Source organism: Lonchura striata, chromosome 5 (genome assembly GCF_046129695.1).
Source record: "Lonchura striata isolate bLonStr1 chromosome 5, bLonStr1.mat, whole genome shotgun sequence".
Classification (NCBI taxonomy): Eukaryota; Metazoa; Chordata; class Aves; order Passeriformes; family Estrildidae; genus Lonchura; species Lonchura striata.
Genome location: NC_134607.1, coordinates 72,469,615 through 72,490,375, shown reverse-complemented (window position 1 = coordinate 72,490,375; position 20,761 = coordinate 72,469,615). Strand labels below are relative to the sequence as shown.

Below are 20,761 nucleotides of genomic sequence, written 5' to 3'. Positions count from 1 at the left end.
CCCTGGGTCCTGTCCCTCCAGACTTTTCCCAAATTTCAGCTCTCCTGGAGCCCCTGGAATGTGCTGGAAGCTCTCCCTGGATCCTGCCCTTCTCCAGGAGAACATTCCCAGCTCTCCCAGCCTGGCAGGATCCATGTCAATCCGAACACTCCGCATATTCCATTGGAATCCAACTTTCCACGATCCCTTTCCAACCAAAGCAGTGCCTGGATCCAGTCCCTGAACCATTCCTTGGATTTCCCACTGGAAAACCATTTCCCCCCCACTTTCCAAACTCCAGCCCTGTCCTGTTCCCACCATTCCCATCCTGCACGGATTTGGGACACTGCAAATCCCACGGGAACATCCCAAGTTCCTCCTCCAGCCTGGAAAATCCCTAAAGCACCAACAAATCCAGGGAAACTCCTGAAATCCCGGTTTGTTCTCCACGGGATGGAGCAGCCATAATTCCAAGGGGATTCACCGGCACTGGGACTCTGGATCTCTCAGGATCCACATCTGGAGAATTCCAGATCCTCCTGATCCACACCCGCGGAGCTCCTGGAAGCTCCCGATCCACACCTGGAGGACACTGGGATCCCTCTGGATCCACACGCAAAGAACCTCTGGAAGTTCCATGACCTGGAGGAGTCTGGATCCTCCTGCTCCATACCCAGTAGAATTCCAGAATTCCCGGGCAATTCCCAAAGCTCCTGGGGAAGGAGTGGAATTCCACGAGGAGCTCACCTCGATCAGAAAGTCCCCCGTGCGCAATCCCGCTCTCCAGGCGACTCCTTCCACATCCACGGATTCCAGGTACTGCAGCGCTGGGAATGCCGGCGTGGGCGTGAACTCCTCGATCGGGGTCTCGGCTGGAAAACACAACGGGAAGGGGAGTTGAGGGATTTCCAAGGGAATTCCATTCGGGAAGGCTCAGCCCGTCCACAGCGATCCTAAAATCATGGAATTATGGAGTTGGAAAAGCCTTGGAGCGGAGCCATTCCCAGCAGTGCCAAGGCCACCGTCGATCCGTGTCCCCATGTGGACAATCCACATGGATTGGAATCCCACCCCTCGTCCTGGCCCTGCTCCCACCTCAGTGATGGAATCCAAGGTGGAATCAATATTGGAATCCAATATGGCATCAATCATGGAAATAATAATGGAACTAATAATGGAATCGGTGATGGAATCCAAGAGGGAATCAATATTGGAATCAATCATGGAATCAATGAAGGAATCCAAGATGGAATCAATTATGGAATCCAAGATGGAATCAATTATGGAATCCAAGATGGAATCAATGATGGAACTAATAATGGAATCAATGCTGAAATCCAAGACGGAACCAATATCGGAACAAATAATGGAATCAATGAAGGAATCCAAGATGGAATCAATAATAGAATCAATAATGGAGTCAATCATGGAATGAATAATGGAATCAATGCTGGAATCAATGATGGACTCGATGGAATCAATAATGGAATGAATAAAGGAGTCAATGCTGGAATCCAAGACGGAATCAATAATAGAATCAATAATGGAGTCAATAATGGAATTAATAATGGAATCAATGCTGGAATCAATGATGGAATTCATGATTGAACCGATGATGGAAATAATGGAGGAATCCAAGATGGAATCAATAATGGAATCCAAGATGGACTCAATTATGGAATCCAAGATGCAATCAGTAATGGAACTAATAATGAAATCGGTGATGGAATCCAAGATGGAATCAATATTGGAATCAGTCATGGAATCAATGAAGGAATCCAAGATGGAATCAATGATGGAACTAATAACGGAATCAATGCTGAAATCCAAGACGGAACCAATATTGGAACAAATCATGGAATCAATAATGGAGTTAATAATGGAACTAATAATGGAATCAATGCTGGAATCCAAGATGGAATTCAAGAAGGAACCAGTGATGGAAATAACGAGGGAATCCAAGATGGAATCAATGATGGAAATAATAATGGAAGTAATAATGGAATCAATGCTGAAATCAATAATGGAATCAATAATGGAATCAATAAAGGAAGCAATGCTGGAATCCAAGATGGAATTAATGAAGGAATCAATAAAAGAAGCAATGATGGAATCAATGCTGGAATCAGTAATGGGATCCAAGATGGAATAAAAAATGGAACCAATAATGGAATCAATAATGGAATCAATCATGGAATCCAAGATGGAATCAATGATGGAAATAATAATGGAACTAATAATGGAATCAATGCTGAAATCAATCATGGAATCAATAATGGAATAAATAAAGGAAGCAATGCTGGAATCCAAGATGGAATTAATGAAGGAATCAATAAAAGAAGCAATGATGGAATCAATGTTGGAATCAGTAATGGAATCCAAGATGGAATAAAAAATGGAACCAATAACGGAATCAATCATGGAATCAATCATGGAATCAATCATGGAATTATGGGTTGGAAAATCCCTTGGAGAACATCAAATCCAACCATTCCCAGCACTGCCGAGGCCACTCCTGATCCATGTCCCCAAGTTCCACATCCACATGGATTGAACCCCACCAGGAACGGGGATTCCACACGCATGCCAGGGCTGGAAAAGCCTTTCCAGGAGGGAATTTTCCCATTATCCAACCTGGAGATGCCCTGGAAGTCCTTGAGGTTGTGTCCCCTTGTCCCGGCCCTGCTCCCACCTCAGCGATGGAATTCAAGATGGAACCAAGGATGGAAATAATGAAAGAATCCAAGATGGAATCAATGATGGAATCCAAGATGGAATCAAGAACGGAGCTAATAATGGAATCAGTCACGGAATTAATGGTGGAATCTAAGATGGAACCAGTGATGGAATCCATGATGGAATCAAAAATGGAATCAGTGATGGAATCCAAGATGGAATCAGTGATGGAATCAGTGATGGAATCAAAAATGGAATCAAAAATGGAATCAATGATGGAATCCAAGATGGAATCAGTGATGGAATCAGTGATGGAATCCAAGATGGAATCAAAAATGGAATCAATGATGGAATCCAAGATGGAATCCATGATGGAATCAGTGATGGAATCAGTGATGGAATCCATGATGGAATCAGTGATGGAATCAGTGATGGAATCCATGATGGAATCAGTGATGGAATCCAAGATGGAATCAGTGATGGAATCCAAGATGGAATCAAAAATGGAATCAATGGTGGAATCCAAGATGGAATCAATGATGGAATCAGTGATGGAATCAGTGATGGAATCCATGATGGAATCAGTGATGGAATCAGTGATGGAATCCATGATGGAATCAGTGATGGAATCCAAGATGGAATCAGTGATGGAATCCAAGATGGAATCAAAAATGGAATTAATGGTGGAATCTAAGATGGAACCAGTGATGTAATCCATGATGGAATCAAGAATGGAATCAGTGATGGAATCCAAGATGGAATCAGTGATGGAATCAGTGATGGAATCAAAAATGGAATCAAAAATGGAATCAATGATGGAATCCAAGATGGAATCCGTGATGGAATCCAAGATGGAATCAAAAATGGAATTAATGGTGGAATCTAAGATGGAACCAGTGATGGAATCCATGATGGAATCAAAAATGGAATCAGTGATGGAATCCAAGATGGAATCAGTGATGGAATCAGTGATGGAATCAAAAATGGAATCAAAAATGGAATCAATGATGGAATCCAAGATGGAATCAATGATGGAATCCGTGATGGAATCAGTGATGGAATCCATGATGGAATCAGTGATGGAGTCAATGATGGAATCAGTGATGGAATCCAAGATGGAATCAAAAATGGAATTAATCGTGGAATCTAAGATGGAATCAGTGATGGAATCTGTGATGGAATCAGTGATGGAATCCAAGATGGATTCCAAGATGGAATCCAAGATGGAATCAATGATGGAGTCACGGAGTCATTTGGGTTGGAAAATCCCTTGGAAAATCCCATTGGATCCAACCATTCCCAGCACTCCCAAAGTCCCCCTGCCTGACATTCCATGGGCAAGGATCCCACAATTCCCCAATCCTGGCGGGGCCTGCCCGGAAAGGACCTCCCAGCCCATCCCGAGGATCCCCGGGATCCAGGAGATCCCACGGGCACAGCCCAGGAAGTTTTCCAAGCGTTTCCATTCCCAGGATCCGTGAATTCCACCCTGGGCCGATCCCAAACCTTCAGCTCCCGGAACGGATCCCGAGGATCCACCCGGACCCGGCGAAGCTCCGACAAACGGGAGAAATTCCTGCTGGGACAATCCAGCCTGAGGGAAATCCATCCCTTCGATCCTTATCCCAAGTTTTCCCCCATCCCTCTCACTTCCAGCCGAGTCCTTCCCACGGAGCCGCGGGCTCTCCTCATTCCCAAATCCGCCAGGAGCGGATCCGGTGCCAGCAAATATTCTCACCCCTCCAAATGATCCCAATAAATGGATTTTTAGGAGCTGACGGAGCCCGGATCCCCGAGGTGACCCCGGTGGCCTCTCCTTCGATGTCCTTCCAGCAACATTCCCAACGTTCCCCTCCATTCCCGCCAAACCCAAGCCGCCGATTCCACCCAGATCCAGGATTTTTCCTCCTCTCTCCGTTTTTCTCCCACGTTTTAGGCGGGATTTTTCCACCCCGGCACGGATCGCACGCCGGGAACCTTTCCCTGCCACCCCTCCATGTGCTGAAGCTTCTCAGCTGCTTCCCACCAACGGCTTTCCACGATTTCTGCCTTTCCCAGGAGAAGTCGCAAACGCTTGACAGCTCATCCCTATTTTTAGACATTCCGACAGAATGCCGGAGCGCTCTCCAAATCCTCCAGGACCCTTCCAGGATTTCATCTCCCGCTATCCCAGGCTGCTCCAAGTGTCCGACCTGCCCTTGGACGCTTTCAGGGGCAGCCACGGATTCTCTGGGATAATTTTCACGGAGCAAATCCCAAATTCCCATGGACCCCATTGCATCCCATGCCAACCCATCCCCTGAGTTATCCATGTGTCATTCCAGGCGCTTTTCCAGCTTTTCCCGTGGGCTGGGAGCCACCAGCCCACAGCGGGTGCGCATCGTGATCCAGGATTTGGGAAGTGCTGCTGGAGCCTGGAGGGTTTGGCAAATGGGAAAAGGCTCAGGAATTAGGAATTGTCTCCCTATGGAATAATTCCGGGAGCAGAATTTCATCCAGGAGGGGACAAAGGGACACAGGGACAATTCCCACCATCCCAGGCTGCTCCAGCCTTTCCTTGGACATCCCAGGGATCCAGGGCAGCCCCAGCTGCTCTGGCAATCCCAGCCCAGCCAGGAATTCCTCATTCCCAATCTCCCATCCCTGGCTGCCCTCTGGCAGTGGGAGCCATTCCCTGGGTCCTGTCCCTCCATCCTTGTCCCCAGTCCCTCTGCAGCTCTCCTGGAGCCCCTGGAACGTGCTGGAAGCTCTCCCTGGATCCTTCTCTTCTCCAGGAGAACATTCCCAGTTTTTCAGAGGGAAGCTGATCCAATTCCCCGGATTTGCTCCAGGATTCCCACGTCCTCCTGGTGTTTGGAGCACCGCAGCTCCCCCTGGAATGGTTTGGGTGGGATGGGACCCAAATCCCACCCAATTCCAACCCTTGGACACTTGCCCCTATCCCAGGCTGCTCCAAGCCCTGTCCTGGCCTTGGGAATTTTTCTCCCAGGGTTTACAACCCCTAGGACTGGAGAAGGAAGAGGAAGACATCCCTGCTTCCAGCAAATCCTGGGAATCCTGACCCACCTCTCCCAGCTCAGCCATTCCCAAAACCAGTTTGGGACCAAACAATCCCAACCCGATCCAGGGAATGCTCCAGGTGTGGAAATCATGGAATATTCATCCCTAAATGCCCTCCCAGGGAGGAAATCCAATGGGAAGACTCTTCCATCCAATGGGAGAACCAAACCAAAAAGTTGGGAATTAAATCCAGGAAGTTCCCATTTGGAATGAGGGGACTTCCCTGACCAGGAGGTTCAGCCTTTCCCACCAGAACTCCGGACTCAGAATTCCGGGAAGCACCATTGGAATTCCCTGAGGAGCCACCACGGCCCTGGCTGGGGAATTGGGAATTCCTGGGCTTAAATTCCCACAATTCCCAGCTGGAATTCCAGAGCCAGCTGTGGGAGAAGCCCGGACAAATCAAACCCAACCTGAGGGACCAAATGTGATCTTGGGGAACCAAAATCCATCCAGGAGGACCAAATTCCATCCTGGAAGCACCAAATCCCATCCAGAGGATTCCAAATCCCATCCTGGAGAACCAAATCCCATCCAGGGGGACCAAATTCCATCCTGGAAGGACCAAATCCAATCTGGAGGATCCCAAATCCCATCCTGGAGAACCAAATCCCATCCAGGGGGACCAAATTCCATCCTGGAAGCACCAAATCCAATCTGGAGGATCCCAAATCCCATCCTGGAGAACCAAATCCCATCATGGGAAAGCAGATCCCATTCTGGAAACACCAAATCCCATCCTGGAGAACCAAATCCCATCCTGGGAAACCAGATCCCATTTGGAAACACCAAATCCCATCCAAGAGGTCTAAATTCCACCCTGGAAACACCAAATCCCATCCTGGAAGCATCAAACCCAATCCAGAGGATCCCAAATCCTGGAAACACCAAATCCCATTAAGGGGAAATGAATTCCATGCTGGAAACACCAAATCCCATCCTGGAGAACTAAATCCCATCTCGGAGAACCAAATCCCATCCTGGAAAACCAAATCCCATCTCGGAGAACCAAATCCCATCCTGGAGAACCAAATTCCATCCTGGAGAACTAAATCCCATCCTGGAGAACTAAATCCCATCCTGGAAAACCAAATCCCATCTCGGAGAACCAAATCCCATCCTGGAGAACTAAATCCCATCCTGGAGAACTAAATCCCATCCTGGAAAACCAAATCCCATCCTGGAGAACCAAATCCCATCCTGGAGAACCAAATCCCATCCTGGAGAACTAAATCCCATCCTGGAGAACTAAATCCCATCCTGGAAAACCAAATCCCATCTCGGAGAACGAAATCCCATCCTGGAAGCACCAAATCCATCCCAGAGAACCAGATCCCATCCTGGTCAGTCCTGGAGTGCCCAGGCATTTGGAGTAGATCCCCATCCCACAGATCCCAAAAAGTTCCAAACTCAGGGAATTCCCAAAGGATCCTCCAAGTCCTCAAAGGATCTTGGCAAACTCCGAGCTAAGAGAATTCCCAAAGGATCCACTGATTCCATGGGTCCTGGGAAGTTCCGGGCTCAGGGAATTCCCACCTGGAATATCCGACCCCCAAGCCCAGCTCGAGGCCGTTCCCTCTCCTTTCCCTTGGGATTGGCTCTTCCAGAAGATCCACAGGATGGAATAATCTTGGGAATTTTGGGAATGACCCGGTTCTCTCCAGGCAAACCAAGGAAAGCTCGTCCCATCCAGCAAAAACTTGGATTGGTTCCCATAATTTGGATTTTGGGACACATCCTCCATAAAATCATGGAATGGGTTGGGTGGGAAGGGACCTCAAAGCTCATCCCATTCCATGGTGGCATTCCATGATCCCAGGCTGCTCCGACCTGGCCCTGGATAATTCCAGGGATCCAGGGAGAGCCACGGATTCCCCGGGAATTCCCAAGGGATTGGATGTGGGGAAAGCTCAGCTCTGAGAGCTGCAGGGATCGGGATAAACGGGAATAACTCCGACCCCTGGAACAGGATGGGATGTTCCCCTTGGGAATTGGGAAGAGCCGGAACTGGGATGGGCTGGGAAGGACCCCAGGGTGGGCAGAGACTTTTCCCTGGAAAGGCTCCCAAGGAATGGGAAAATTCCAGAGTGGAATTTGCAGCAGGAAGAGCAAATTCCTTCAGGGATCGTCCCAAAATCCGCCTCCCTCCCCCTGCCCGGGATGAAGATCCAGCCCTGCCTTTTCCAGCCCCTTTTCCCTCTTTTCCCCACAGTCCTGGAGTGGTTTTCCAGGAAAATCCAAAGGGAGCAGTGGTGACATCAACGGGGCCGATTCCCGGTCTAAAATCCATGGAATCCCAGCCTGAAATCCATGGAATACCGGGACGACGGGGCTGGGAAATGGGGGGGATTCCAAGCCACTTCCCTAACTTGGGAATGCTGCTCCAGAGGGAGCATTCCCGGATTCTGGATCTTCCAGGACAGGACCCCTCTGCATCCATGACCTCCCTGTGTCCCGCAGAATTCCTGAATCCCACGGAATTCTCAAATCCCACAGAATTCCCAAATCCCACAGAATTCCCGAATCTCAGCCTCGGCACACGAAGAGAAACCAGGAATGGCAGGAGATCCAGGAAGGAAAAAATAAAGGGTAAAAAACCCCGGGAATGGGATTAAATTTCCCGGTTTTCCTGACACAAAAGCTGCAGGATTGATCCTGGAAAAAACCCCATGGATGCCGTTTTGGGCCCTGAAGTTTCACTTGGTGCTCCAGGGATTGGAGATCCATAGGGAACCAAAATTCCCACTGGGATGCAAACCTTGGGAGAAGGGACAGAACGACGGAAATCCAGGAATTCTCCTGGAAAATCCCATTCCAGCCTGGATCTGCAGCTCTTCCCAGCTTTCCTCCCACGTGGAAAACGGCTCTGCTGTCCCTCTGCTCCTGGGAATGCTGGGGGTGGAGAGGTCTCTCCATCCCAAGCTTTTCCCGCCTCCTCTTCCCTAAATCCATAGGAACATTCCCAAGTCTGCAAGGGATTCTCTTTTTCTGCAGCAAAAAGGTGGAATTCTGGCCAGAGGAGCCATGGGAAGCTCCCAGGAAAGATCCCAGCCCTGGGAGAACCCCGGGATGAGCCGGGAATGAGCTCTGGGGTTGGAAGAGCAGGAAAAGCTCTCCCGGTTTTCCCCAGGGATCCCAAAAGTCCCCAGGACTCCCTGGCCAAAATCCCAGGAAAAGCTCCGAGCACTCCAACCCCAAAAAGCCACGGATGGAGCTGGGCAGGGGCTTTTCATTCCCACAGGGAAAAGGAGTCCAAATTCCCAAAAATTCCAAGCAGCATCCCCACCAAAACCCCCAGGAAGTGGGAGAGGGAAAGACGGAATGGGGGACAAAAATCCCTGTGGAGTCCCCCAGGATTGTTGGGAATGGGGCTCTGGAGCTGAGCAGGGGCCATTCATCCCTCCGGGAAGCAAAGTGACAATTCCCAAAAATTCCAAGCAGCATCCAGAGCAAAATGCCCCCAAATTCCGAGAGAGCTGCGATGGCAGCAGGACACGGCACAGAACCGGAGAAATCCAGGAGGAAAATCCCCTTGGAGCCCCCCAGGATTATTGGGAATGAGGATCCCGAGCCGTTCGTTCTCCCAGGGAAAAGCAGCAACAATTCCCAAAAATTCCAAGGCACCTCCAGCACCAAAATCCCCTAAACCCCAATCCACGACACCGAACAAGCCAGGGAGGAAAATCCCTTTGGAGCCTGGGAATGAGAATCCCGGGAATGAGAATCCTGATCTGTTCATCCCTCAGGGATAAGCAGCGACAATTCCCAAAAATTCCAAGGTGCCTCCAGCACCAACCCCCCAAATTCCGAGAGAGTCGCGATGGCAGCAGGACACGGAACAGAATCACAGAAATCCGGGAAAGAAAATCCCCTTGGAACCCCCCAGGATTATTGGGAATGAGGATCCTGAGCTGAGCAAGGGCTGTTGATTTCCACAGGGATAAGCAGCGACAATTCCCAAAAATTCCAAGGTGCTTCCAGCACAAAACCCCCAAAATCCTGAGAGAGCAACAATGGCAGCAGGACACGGCACAGAATCACAGAAATCCGGGAAAGAAAATCCCCTTGGAGCCCCCCAGGATTGCTGGGAATGAGGATCCCGAGCCGAGCAAGGGCTGTTCATTTCCACATGGAAAATGGGTGAAATTCCCAAAAATTCCAAGGCACCACGAGCAGCACCAGCACAAACCCTCCAATTCTGAGATGCAGCACCAGCAGAAGGCACAAAAGCAGGAAGGAAAATCCCCTTGGAGCCCCCCAGGATTACTGGGAATGAAGATCCCGAGCCGAGCAAGGGCTGTTCATTTCCACATGGAAAAGGGGTGAAATTCCCAAAAATTCCAGGGCAGCTCCAGCATCAAAGCTCCCAAATTCTGGGAGAGCCACGATGGCAGCAGGACACGGCACAGAATCAGAGAAATCCGGGAAAGAAAACCCCCTTGGAGCCCCCCAGGATTACTGGGAATGAGGATCCCGAGCCGAGCAAGGGCTGTTCATTTCCACATGGAAAATGGGTGAAATTCCCAAAAATTCCAAGGCACCAGCAGCACCAAAATCCCCAAAACTCCAAACCCACAACCCCACTCCAATCCCCCCTCAAAATGCAGCACAACCGCGCCGCTTCCCGGGAAATAAAAATTAAAAAAAAATATTAAAAAAAGGGAAAAAAAAAAGAATTCCCGGGAAAAAAAAAAACCTGGAAAAGCGGGTCCGGGCTTACCTTTGGCGCCGCGCAGGACGAAGCCGAAGCCCTCATGCTCCCGCTTCTGCAGCACGGCCGTCTTCTCCTCGATGATGTAGTCACTGGGCAGGAAAGAGCACAGGAGAACGACGCCCGGGTTAGAGCGCAGCACCATCGCTGCCCGCGCCGCTGGCTTTGTCACCAGCCGGGGTGGCCTTTGTCACCAGCCAGGGTGGCCCTGTCACCAGCCAGGGTGGCCGTTGTCACCAGCCGGGGTGGCTTTGTCACCAGCCGGGGTGGCCCTGTCACCAGCCAGGGTGGTCGTTGTCACCAGCCAGGGTGGTCGTTGTCACCAGCCAGGGTGGCTTTGTCACCAGCCAGGGTGGCCTTTGTCACCAGCCAGGGTGGCCCTGTCACCAGCCGGGGTGGCCTTTGTCACCAGCCAGGGTGGCTTTTGTCACCAGCCAGGGTGGCTTTGTCACCAGCCAGGGTGGCCTTTGTCACCAGCCAGGGTGGTCCTGTCACCAGCCAGGGTGGTCGTTGTCACCAGCCAGGGTGGTCGTTGTCACCAGCCAGGGTGGCCCTGTCACCAGCCGGGTCACCAGCCAAGGTGGTCGTTGTCACCAGCCAGGGTGGTCGTTGTCACCAGCCAGGGTGGCTTTGTCACCAGCCAGGGTGGCTTTGTCACCAGCCAGGGTGGTCGTTGTCACCAGCCGGGGTGGCCTTTGTCACCAGCCAGGGTGGCTTTTGTCACCAGCCAGGGTGGCTTTGTCACCAGCCAGGGTGGTCGTTGTCACCAGCCAGGGTAGTCCTGTCACCAGCCAGGGTGGTCGTTGTCACCAGCCAGGGTGGCCTTTGTCACCAGCCGGGGTGGCCTTTGTCACCAGCCAGGGTGGTCCTGTCACCAGCCGGGGTGGTCGTTGTCACCAGCCAGGGTGGTCGTTGTCACCAGCCAGGGTGGTCGTTGTCACCAGCCGGGGTGTCCTTTGTCACCAGCCGGGGTGGTCGTTGTCACCAGCCGGGTCACCAGCCAGGGTGGTCCTGTCACCAGCCGGGGTGGTCGTTGTCACCAGCCAGGGTGGTCCTGTCACCAGCCGGGGTGGCTTTTGTCACCAGCCGGGGTGGCCGTTGTCACCAGCCGTGGTGGCCGTTGTCACTCCTCGCAGCCAGCCTTTCATCTCCGCAGGGATCTTTGCTTCCTTTTCTCCTTCTTGCTTTTTTTCTCTCTCTCTTTTATTTATTTTTTTTTCCTCCTGGATTTTTTTCTCTCTCTCTCCCGGATTTTTTTTTTTTTTTGCTTTTTGTGCCCGAAGTCACACCAAAAAGACGGAAGCGACTTTTGCCTCGGCGTGGAGGAGGAGGAGGAAAAGGAGGAAAAGGAGGAGGGAATTCTTTAAAAAAAATAATAAAAAAAGATATAAAAAAATCGTGGATGTCCCTGCTGCCCGCCGGGCCCCTCGCAGTCACCTGCAGAGGAATGCAGGGATACGGAGCCCTCGCAGGAATGCAGGGATACGGAGCCCACGCAGGAATTCCGGGAATTTCGGGAGCCGGAGCTTTGCCCGTTAAAAGCGGAGCCCCACCGCGATTCGTCTCTTCCCACACTCGCCGGGCGCGTCTCCCGCGGGAATAAAAACCGGGATTCTCGGGTGGAGCGGAGCAGAGTTTAAATCCTCATCCCGGCGGATTTGATCCCGAAATTCCCCCCCTCGGGCGTTGCTAAGTGACGGATCGCCAGGAGCCGGGAGGAAGGAAGGAGCATCCTCGGGAAAAGCCGGGAATGATCCAGCGAGGGACGGAGGGATGCAGGGAAGGAGGGAGGGAGCCGCGGTCCCTCCCAGCGGAGCCGCAGGGCTGACAGCGGAGCCGGGATAACCCGGGATTGCCGGGAAGCGGCTCGGGAAGGAGCCGGGAACAGGGAGCGGGAGCGGAGCCGAGAGGAGGGAGCGAGGGGAGGGGTGGGAGGGATGGGAGGGATGGGGAGATGGAGGAGGTTTGGGAATATCGGACAGGGATGGGAACAATGGGAGGGATGGGGAGATGGAGGAGGTTTGGGAATATCGGACAGGGATGGGAACAATGGGAGGGATGGGGAGGGATGGAGGTTTGGGAATATCGGACAGGGATGGGAACAATGGGAGGGATGGGGAGATGGAGGAGGTTTGGGAATATCGGACCTGGATGGGAACAATGGGAGGGATGGGGAGATGGAGGAGGTTTGGGAATATTGGAGAGGAATGGGAGGAATGGGAACAATGGGAGGGATGAGGAGGGATGGAGGTTTGGGAATATCGGACAGGGATGGGAACAATGGGAGGGATGGGGAGATGGAGGAGGTTTGGGAATATCAGAGAGGGATGGGAACAATGGGAGGGATGAGGAGGGATGGAGGTTTGGGAATATCAGAGAGGGATGGGAACAATGGGAGGGATGGAGAAGGTTTGGGAATATCGGACAGGGATGGGAACAATGGGAGGGATGGGGAGATGGAGGAGATTTGGGAATATCGGACAGGGATGGGAACAATGGGAGGGATGGGGAGATGGAGGAGGTTTGGGAATATCGGACAGGGATGGGAACAATGGGAGGGATGAGGAGGGATGGAGGTTTGGGAATATCAGACAGGGATGGGAACAATGGGAGGGATGGGGAGATGGAGGAGGTTTGGGAATATCAGAGAGGGATGGGAACAATGGGAGGGATGGGGAGGGATGGAGGTTTGGGAATATTGGAGAGGAATGGGAGGGATGGGAACAATGGGAGGCATGAGGGGGAATGGGGATATGGAGAAGGTTTGGGAATATCGGACAGGGATGGGAACAATGGGAGGGATGAGGAGGGATGGAGGTTTGGGAATATTGGAGAGGAATGGGAGGGATGGGAACAATGGGAGGGATGGGGAGGGATGGAGAAAGTTTGGGAATATCGGACAGGGATGGGAACAATGGGAGGGATGGGGAGATGGAAAAGGTTTGGGAATATTGGAGAGGGATAAGGAGGGGTGGGGAAGGATAGGGAGGGATGGAAAAGGTTTGGGAATGTTGGAGAGGGGCCGGGAGGGTTGGGAGGGATGGGAGGGATGAGAAGGGATGGAAAAGGATTGGGAATACTGGAGAGGGAAAAAGAGGGATGGAGAGATGGGAATGGATGGGAGGGATGGGAATGTTGGGGAATGGTTGGGAATACTGGAAAGGGATGGGGAGGGATGGGAACAATGGAAATGATTGGGAAGGATGGGAGAGATGGGAACCATGGGAATGTTGGGGAGGGATAAGGAGGGATGAGGAATTATTGGGAATTATTGGAGAGGGATGGGATGGGAAGGGGAGAGAGGGGAACCATGGGAATACTGGGGAGGGATTGGGATCAGCGGGAGCGCTGGGAATGTTGGGAAGTGCTGGGGAATGTTGGGGAGTGACGGAAGCAATGGGAATGATGGGAATGATGGGAATAATGGGAACAATGGGAACGACAGGAATGACGGGAACGATGGGAAGCAACAGGAAGAGATGGGGGACAATGGAATTGTGGGGATGACGGGAATGACAGGGAACAACGGGAATGATGGGAACAGCAGGAATGATCCGAGGAACTGGAGAAAAATGGGAAAAGTTGGGAAACAACAGGAAGAGAAGGGGAACAACGGGAATGACAGGGAGCAATGGGAAGAGATGGGAAATCATGGGAATGTTGGGAAGGGATTGATGGGAGGGGTGGGGAGCACTGGAACAGCCGGGATTGGCAGCGGCAATTCCCCATGGATCCATTCCCAAGGCACAGGAAGGGACTGGAATTCCACCGGGAATGAGGAGCCGGGCTGGGCCTCGCCAGATCCTCTGGAGGGAAAACCTCGGATCACCGGGAACACTGGGAATACTGGGATAGAATGGATCCCTGCTGGGATCATGGGAACACCGGGAGGGAATGGATCCCTGCCGGAAAAACCTTGGATTTCCTGGATCACCAGGAGGGCATGGATCGCATGGCGGGAGCACCGGGAGCACCGGTGGGAATGGGAACGGCGGGAATGAATTCCAGCCGGGAGCACTTTGGGAATCCATTCCACAGGGAGACAATTCCTAATCCCGGAGCGTTTTCCCATTTGCCGAATCCTTCCGGCTCCGGCGGCGCTTCCCAAATCCCGGAATCAGGATGCGCCCCCGCGGTGGGCTGGTGGCTCTTGGAATGCTGGGATGGGATTCATGGAATCACGGGAAAAGCTCTGGGCCGGAGCAGCGTCATTCCATGGAAACGGGAATGTGGAGGGAGGGAAGGAAGGAGAACTCTTCCTGGAAAGGTTTCTCTGGAATCCCACTGGGAGCATTCCTGAGCCTCTGGAATTGTCCGGGAGCAGCGGCTTTTGGGATCGGTTCCTGTTCTCAGGGAGTGTCAGGAATTCCGGGAATCATGGAATGCTTTGGGTGGGAAGGGACTTCAAGCTCCTGGAATTCCGTCCCGTTCCGTGATCCCAGCCTGGCCGTGGAAGCTTCCCGGGATCCAGGGGAATCCATGATCCCATTCCTTGAACAAAACAGCTTGGAAAATCTCCATTCCGTGGAAAACTGGGAATTCTGGCCCGAGGACACTGGAAGGGCTCTGTGGAGCTGCTTTTCCCATTCCATGGGATTTGGGAAGGAATTCCTGGCTGGGAGGGTGGGCAGGAGTTGGGATGGAATTCCAAGGGTTGGAATTGGAGGGGATTCCAGCTCCATTCCCATTCCAGGATTCTCCCATGGAATTTCCATCTCAGCAGCACATTCCCAGCCCTGGAGGTGTCCAGGGAATTCCCGGAATTCCAGCTCTGGGTTGGGATCGGGCCCAGCTTGGCCTCAGTGACCCGGAAGGGCTTTTCCCACCTCAGGAATTCCATGGATTTTAGGATTTCTCCAGCAGCTTCAGCCGACCTCATTTTCCTTGAGGAATCCAAAAATTCCCAGGGAAGTGGAATCCCGCTCCAGCCGCTCCAACATTCCAGCGTTTTCCTGGGAAGCTGGGACACCTTCCAATGGTTTTCCCATGGGGATCACCGAGGGGATCCATGAAAACTGATTTTACTTCCCGATTTCTTTTAGAATCCCGGGATCTGGGCGGGAAAAGGGATTCGGGATCATTCCATGGGCAGGGACAATTCCCGCTGTCCCAGGTTTTTCTCCGACCGGCCTGGAATTCTTCCAGGCGTCTCCTGGGTGGCTTTTCCGGCTGTTCCCCAAACTTTGGGAATGTGGGCGGGGCGTTACCGCAGCGGGATCGGCGTCACCGGGAATGTGGGCGGGATCCAGGTGTGGGATCCGGAGCCTCGGGAAGCGTGGGAGCCGGGATGAATCACGGCTCCATCCATTCCCGCAGATTCCATGGATTCTAAAAGGAGCTGGAATTGCCGGGGGTGGTGCTGAGACCGACGCCCCCCTTTAACTCCCCGCGTTCCGTAGGGACCGAGAATTCCCAGGATTCCAGCTCCCATTCCGGGTTTTCCGCTTGGCCTCGGGCACCAAAGGCTGGGATGGTGGCAGCTTCTCCAGGAATTCCTTTTCCACTCTTTTTCCATGGGTTTTCCATAGTTTCGCCTGATCCGAACCTGACCTTTAACTCCCGGCATTCCACGGGGACCGGGAAAATTCCAGCCCCGTTCCAGCTCCCATTCCCGGCCCCGTTCCAGCTTCCATTCCCGGCCCCGTTCCAGCTCCCATTCCGGGTTTTCCGCTTGGCCTCGGGCACCAAAGGCTGGGAGGGTGGCGGCCTCTCCAGGAATTCCTTTTCCACTCTTTTTCCATGGGTTTTCCATAGTTTCGCCTGATCCGAACCTGACCTTTAACTCCCGGCATTCCATGGGGACGGGGAAAATTCCAGCCCCGTTCCAGCTCCCATTCCCGGCCCCATTCCAGCTCCCATTCCCGGCCCCGTTCCAGCTCCCATTCCGGGTTTTCCGCTTGGCCTCGGGCACCAAAGGCTGGGATGGTGGCGGCCTCTCCAGGAATTCCTTTTCCAATCTTTTTCCATGGGGTTTTCCCATAGTTCTCCGTGATCCAATGCCCAATTTAAGTCCCAGCGTTCCCCAGGGACAGGGAAAATTCCAGCTCCCATTCCCAACCCCATTCCTGGTCCAATTCCAGCTCCAGGAATTCCTTTTCCAAGGGTTTTCCATAGTTTTCCCTGATCCAAAGCCCACCTTTAATTCCCGGTGTTCCACAGGGAGAGGGAGAATTCCAGATTCCCATTCCCGATCCCATTCCCAGCTGATTCCAGGTGGAATTCCAATGGAAACTCAGCCCCTTTCGGATGGGGGAATTCCAGCTTTGGAAACATGGGAAGGAATTCCCAGATTTCCAGAGGGATGGGAGAAGAGGCGACAAGACCAAGGAAATCTCAGGAATTTACAGGGAAATCCAAGGAAAATTTTTCCCATTGGAAGTTCGCCTCCCTTTGCCTGTGGAATTTCCAGCCTTGGAAACACGGGAAGGAATTCCCAGATTTCCCAGCTCCGGGAAAATGATTCTGTAATTCCAACCCCTTGTTGTTCCGTATTCCCATCATTCCAACCGCCGTAATTCCATCATTTTCTGTCTCCACACATTTCTCCAGCCCCGGCATTCCAGGACTGCGAAATTCCCTTTTCCCCCTCCGTGTTCTCCACGTTTTCCATGTTTTCCCTGTTTTCCGGTGAAATCCCTCTCCCTAATCCCTGACACAAATCCGGGATTGGCTCCTGATCCCGATTTTTCCCCTTCCCAGCTGCTCCCAGCTTTAATTCCTGAATTAATTTGGAGCCTCTTTAATCCCTCCCTTTAATTCCGAAGGCAATTCCCGCTGGGATTTCTCATCCGGATTAAGCCGAGCTCGGATTTGTCCCCTCCAGGTGAACTTCTCCGAGTTCTGTTCCCTTTTTCCCATTTCCAGGGTTTTGGAATGACCGGGATTTTGGGAGCATCCAGCACATCCCGGCTCCTCCTTGGAGGGATTCCTGATTCCAAGGGAAATCTGGGAATGGTGGGAATTCCATCCCGGGGGAGTTTTCCCAGCTCCAATCCGGATTTATCCCGAAATTCCTGGGGATGTTGCATCATTCCAAAGCATTCCATGATCCCACAATTCCATCATTCCCAATCTCCGTCATTCCCAACCGTTCCATGGTCCCACAGAATCCAGAATCCAGAATTTTGGGATTTTCCCTTTCCCAGCGATTCCCCAGATTTTCTCCGCCTGGAATCCAAACAATTCCCAAAGGATTTCCTGGAGTGGGATCAATCCAAGCCCTCCCTGTGGATCCAATCCCACTCTGGGCTCTTCCCAAGGTTTTTTCTGGATCCCGCTCCTTAAATTCCTCTCAAATTTGCCTTGGGCCAGGGAATGGTGTGGATCCATGGAATTCTGGGAATCTTGGAGCACATCCACAACCTTTTCCTGCTTTTTTTTTGAGTTCCTTATCCCAAATTTTGCTCCCCTGAGCACTCCCAGCTCCAAGGAATTAGTGGAATTGTGGGAATTTTCCCAATTTTTTTCCACTTTTATCCATTTTTATCCCATTTTTTCCCCGTTTTTTCCCAATTTTTATCCATTTAAGGATGCAGCTCCTTAAATTCCCCTTCCTGCCCCACTCATCCATTGGAATTCCCAGGAATTTTTCCCCAGTGACATTTCCCAGGAATTCCAACTCCTGGGCAAGAGCTCCTCCTGGCGTTTTCCCAGGATGTGATTCCCAAAGGAAATCCCTTTTCCGGGGATTCCCATGGATTCAATCCCGTTTTTTCTTCCTCCGAACCGTTGGAATTTTGCCTCATCCATGAATTCCCACTTTTTTCTCTGCTCTTCCCATGATCCCAGCAGGGATTTTCCAGAGCTTCCCTTCGTTTTTCCCTCGGTTTTTCCTCTTTCCTGATTTTTCCAACAGGAATGGCTCCGGAGCAGCAAATTCTGGGAATTTTAAGGATCCAGCCAAATTCCGCCAATTCGGAGTCAGGAATGCTCCGGGAAGGAAAATTCGGGATAAGGAGTTCAAAAATGGGAAATGAGTCAGGAATGGGAAACATTCCCAGACTTTTCCAGAATGTTGGATTCCCCCCCGGGAAATGAGCCGGGAATGTTTCACATTCCCAAACTTTGGATTCTCCCGTGGGACAGGAGCCTGGAACGGGAGCACATTCCCAAACTTTTCTGGAACCTTGGATCCTCCCCCGGGACACAAGCTTGGGAATGTTTCACATTCCCAAACTTCTCCAGAACTTTGGATCATCCCCTGGAATGTGGGCTGGGAATGTCAAACATTCCCAGATTTCCCTGGAATTTTGGATCCTCCACTGAGACACAAGCCAGGAACGGGAAACATTCCCAGAATTTTCCAGAATGTTGGCTCATCCATTGGAATACGAGCCAGGAATGCGGTCACATTCCCGGAATTCCCCAAAACCTTGGATCCTGCCCAGGGACCCCACCCTGGAATTCCTCCCGCGGCCCAAAACTTCCGGGAAAATCCCCTTCCTGTGGAATTCCAAACCCCTGTGTGGAAAAGGGAGGGGTTTCCCATGGAAGTGGGAATTCCCAGGATTCCCGGGATTCCCGGGAGCGGCTCCTTACCTGTGGGAGGTGAAGTTGTCGTAGGATCCGACGGTGTAGTGCCGGAAAAGCCGCTTGGTCCGGTCCTCCCTGGTTTCTGTGGGAAAAATCCACATCCCGAATGATTCCCGGCTTTTCCCACCTTCCCAAGGGATCCACAAAGCCCGGGAATTCCATCCTAGGCGGGAGTTTTTTCCCGTGGATGAGGAGAATCCGAGGCCCACATGTGGCCGAGGAATTCCTGGGAATGTTTTGGGATAGAATGCATGGGATGGGATCCATGGGATTTATGGGATGGGATAGGATCCATGGAGCCATTCCTGGAAATCATCCGGGGGGAATTTCGGCAAAATTCCTGGCTGGAATGACCTTCTGGAAAAGCCAAATCCCACATTCCTGCCCCACTTCCTTCCTTTTCCGGCGTCGGAATGGACAGGGAGAGCTGGGAATGCTCCTGGAGGCCACTGGATCTCTGGGAATGCCGGAATTCTGAGGAAAACTGGGAATGAGGGGGACAATCCCAAGGGAGCAGCCTCATTCCCACCCTGCTTCCATGCTTTTCCCACCTGGGAATGGATGGGAAGAGCTGGGAATGATCCCTCCGGAGTTTTCCAGGATTAGCCTGGGGAAATCCTCTCCGCTCCGAGGGGCTCCCGGCCGGGATTCCAGGGGGAAATTCCAAGGAAAAGGAGAAGCATGGGAAGCTGCCAGGTAATGGCAGCACGTGGAATAAAAACCGGGAATTTTCCACTTGGATCAGGCTGGGAAAATCCTCACGGGTCTGAGGGGTCTCTGATTCCAGAGGGAAATTCCAAGGAAAAGCTTGGGAAGCTCCTGCTTGGCACCAGGAGACGGCAGCAGGGAGCAGCTGATCCAGGAATGATTCCCGGTGGGAAGAAAGGGAAAGGGAAAGGAAAAGGAAAAGGGAAAGGGAAAGGGAAAAGGGAAAGGGAAAGGGAAAGGGAAAGGAAAAGGAAAAGGAAAAGGAAAAGGAAAAGGAAAAGGAAAAGGAAAAGGAAAAAGGAAAAGGAAAAGGAAAAGGAAAAGGAAAAGGAAAAAGGAAAAGGAAAAGGAAAAGGAAAAGGAAAAGGAAAAGGAAAAGGAAAAGGAAAAGGAAAAAGGAAAGGGAAAAGGAAAAGGAAAATCTGGGAAAAAGGAGGGCAAAGGGAGGGAGGGAAGAAATTCCCAGCAGATCCCGAATTCCAGCAGATCCCGACAGCTCCAGGAGCTGATCCATCCAGCCCTGGCATTTCCCAGCACTTCCCATTTCCCTGGGAATTCAGGAATTCCCTCCTGCCATTCCAGCCCTCTGGAATTCCTGCTCGCCCTCCTCCCTCCGGATGTTTTCCCCAACGTCGTTCCCGAGGAAAATCTGGGATTTATGGGCATTCCAGGGCCCGGCGGCTCCGCTGCCTTCCCGGCTCCCAAAAATCCCAGCGCCTGGAATGGAGCTGCCACGGAGCCTCCGGAGCCTCCGGATGGAGCCGGGAGCAGCCGGGATCCGCAGGGACACGGAGAGGCTGAGACGCACGGGAACGGGCCGAGCAACTGGGATGGGATCCGTGGGATCCACGGGATCCATGGGATTTATGGGATCCGTGGGATGGGATCCGTGGGATCCATGGGATTTATGGGATCCGTGGGATCTGTGCGGCGGGATCCACGGGATCCACGGGACGGAATCCGTGGGATGGGATCCGTGGGATCCATGGGATTTATGGCATCCATGGGACAGAATCCATGGGATTTATGGGATCCATGGGATTTATGGGATCCGTGGGATCTGTGCGGCGGGATCCACGGGATCCACAGGACGGA

General features: G+C 52.1%; 1 protein-coding gene across 1 annotated transcript in view; it reads right to left on the bottom strand.

The window, feature by feature from the left end:
- SHANK3 (SH3 and multiple ankyrin repeat domains 3) overlaps positions 1-20,761 on the bottom strand; it is a 146,813-nt gene that overhangs the window by 53,469 nt on the left and 72,583 nt on the right. The window contains exons 13-15 of the mRNA XM_077783730.1: positions 18,965-19,040; positions 10,436-10,518; positions 727-851 (exon numbers count right to left, since the gene is read on the bottom strand). Of these exons, the coding sequence (XP_077639856.1) occupies positions 727-851; positions 10,436-10,518; positions 18,965-19,040 (284 nt within the window). The remainder of the gene's footprint in view (positions 1-726; positions 852-10,435; positions 10,519-18,964; positions 19,041-20,761) is intronic.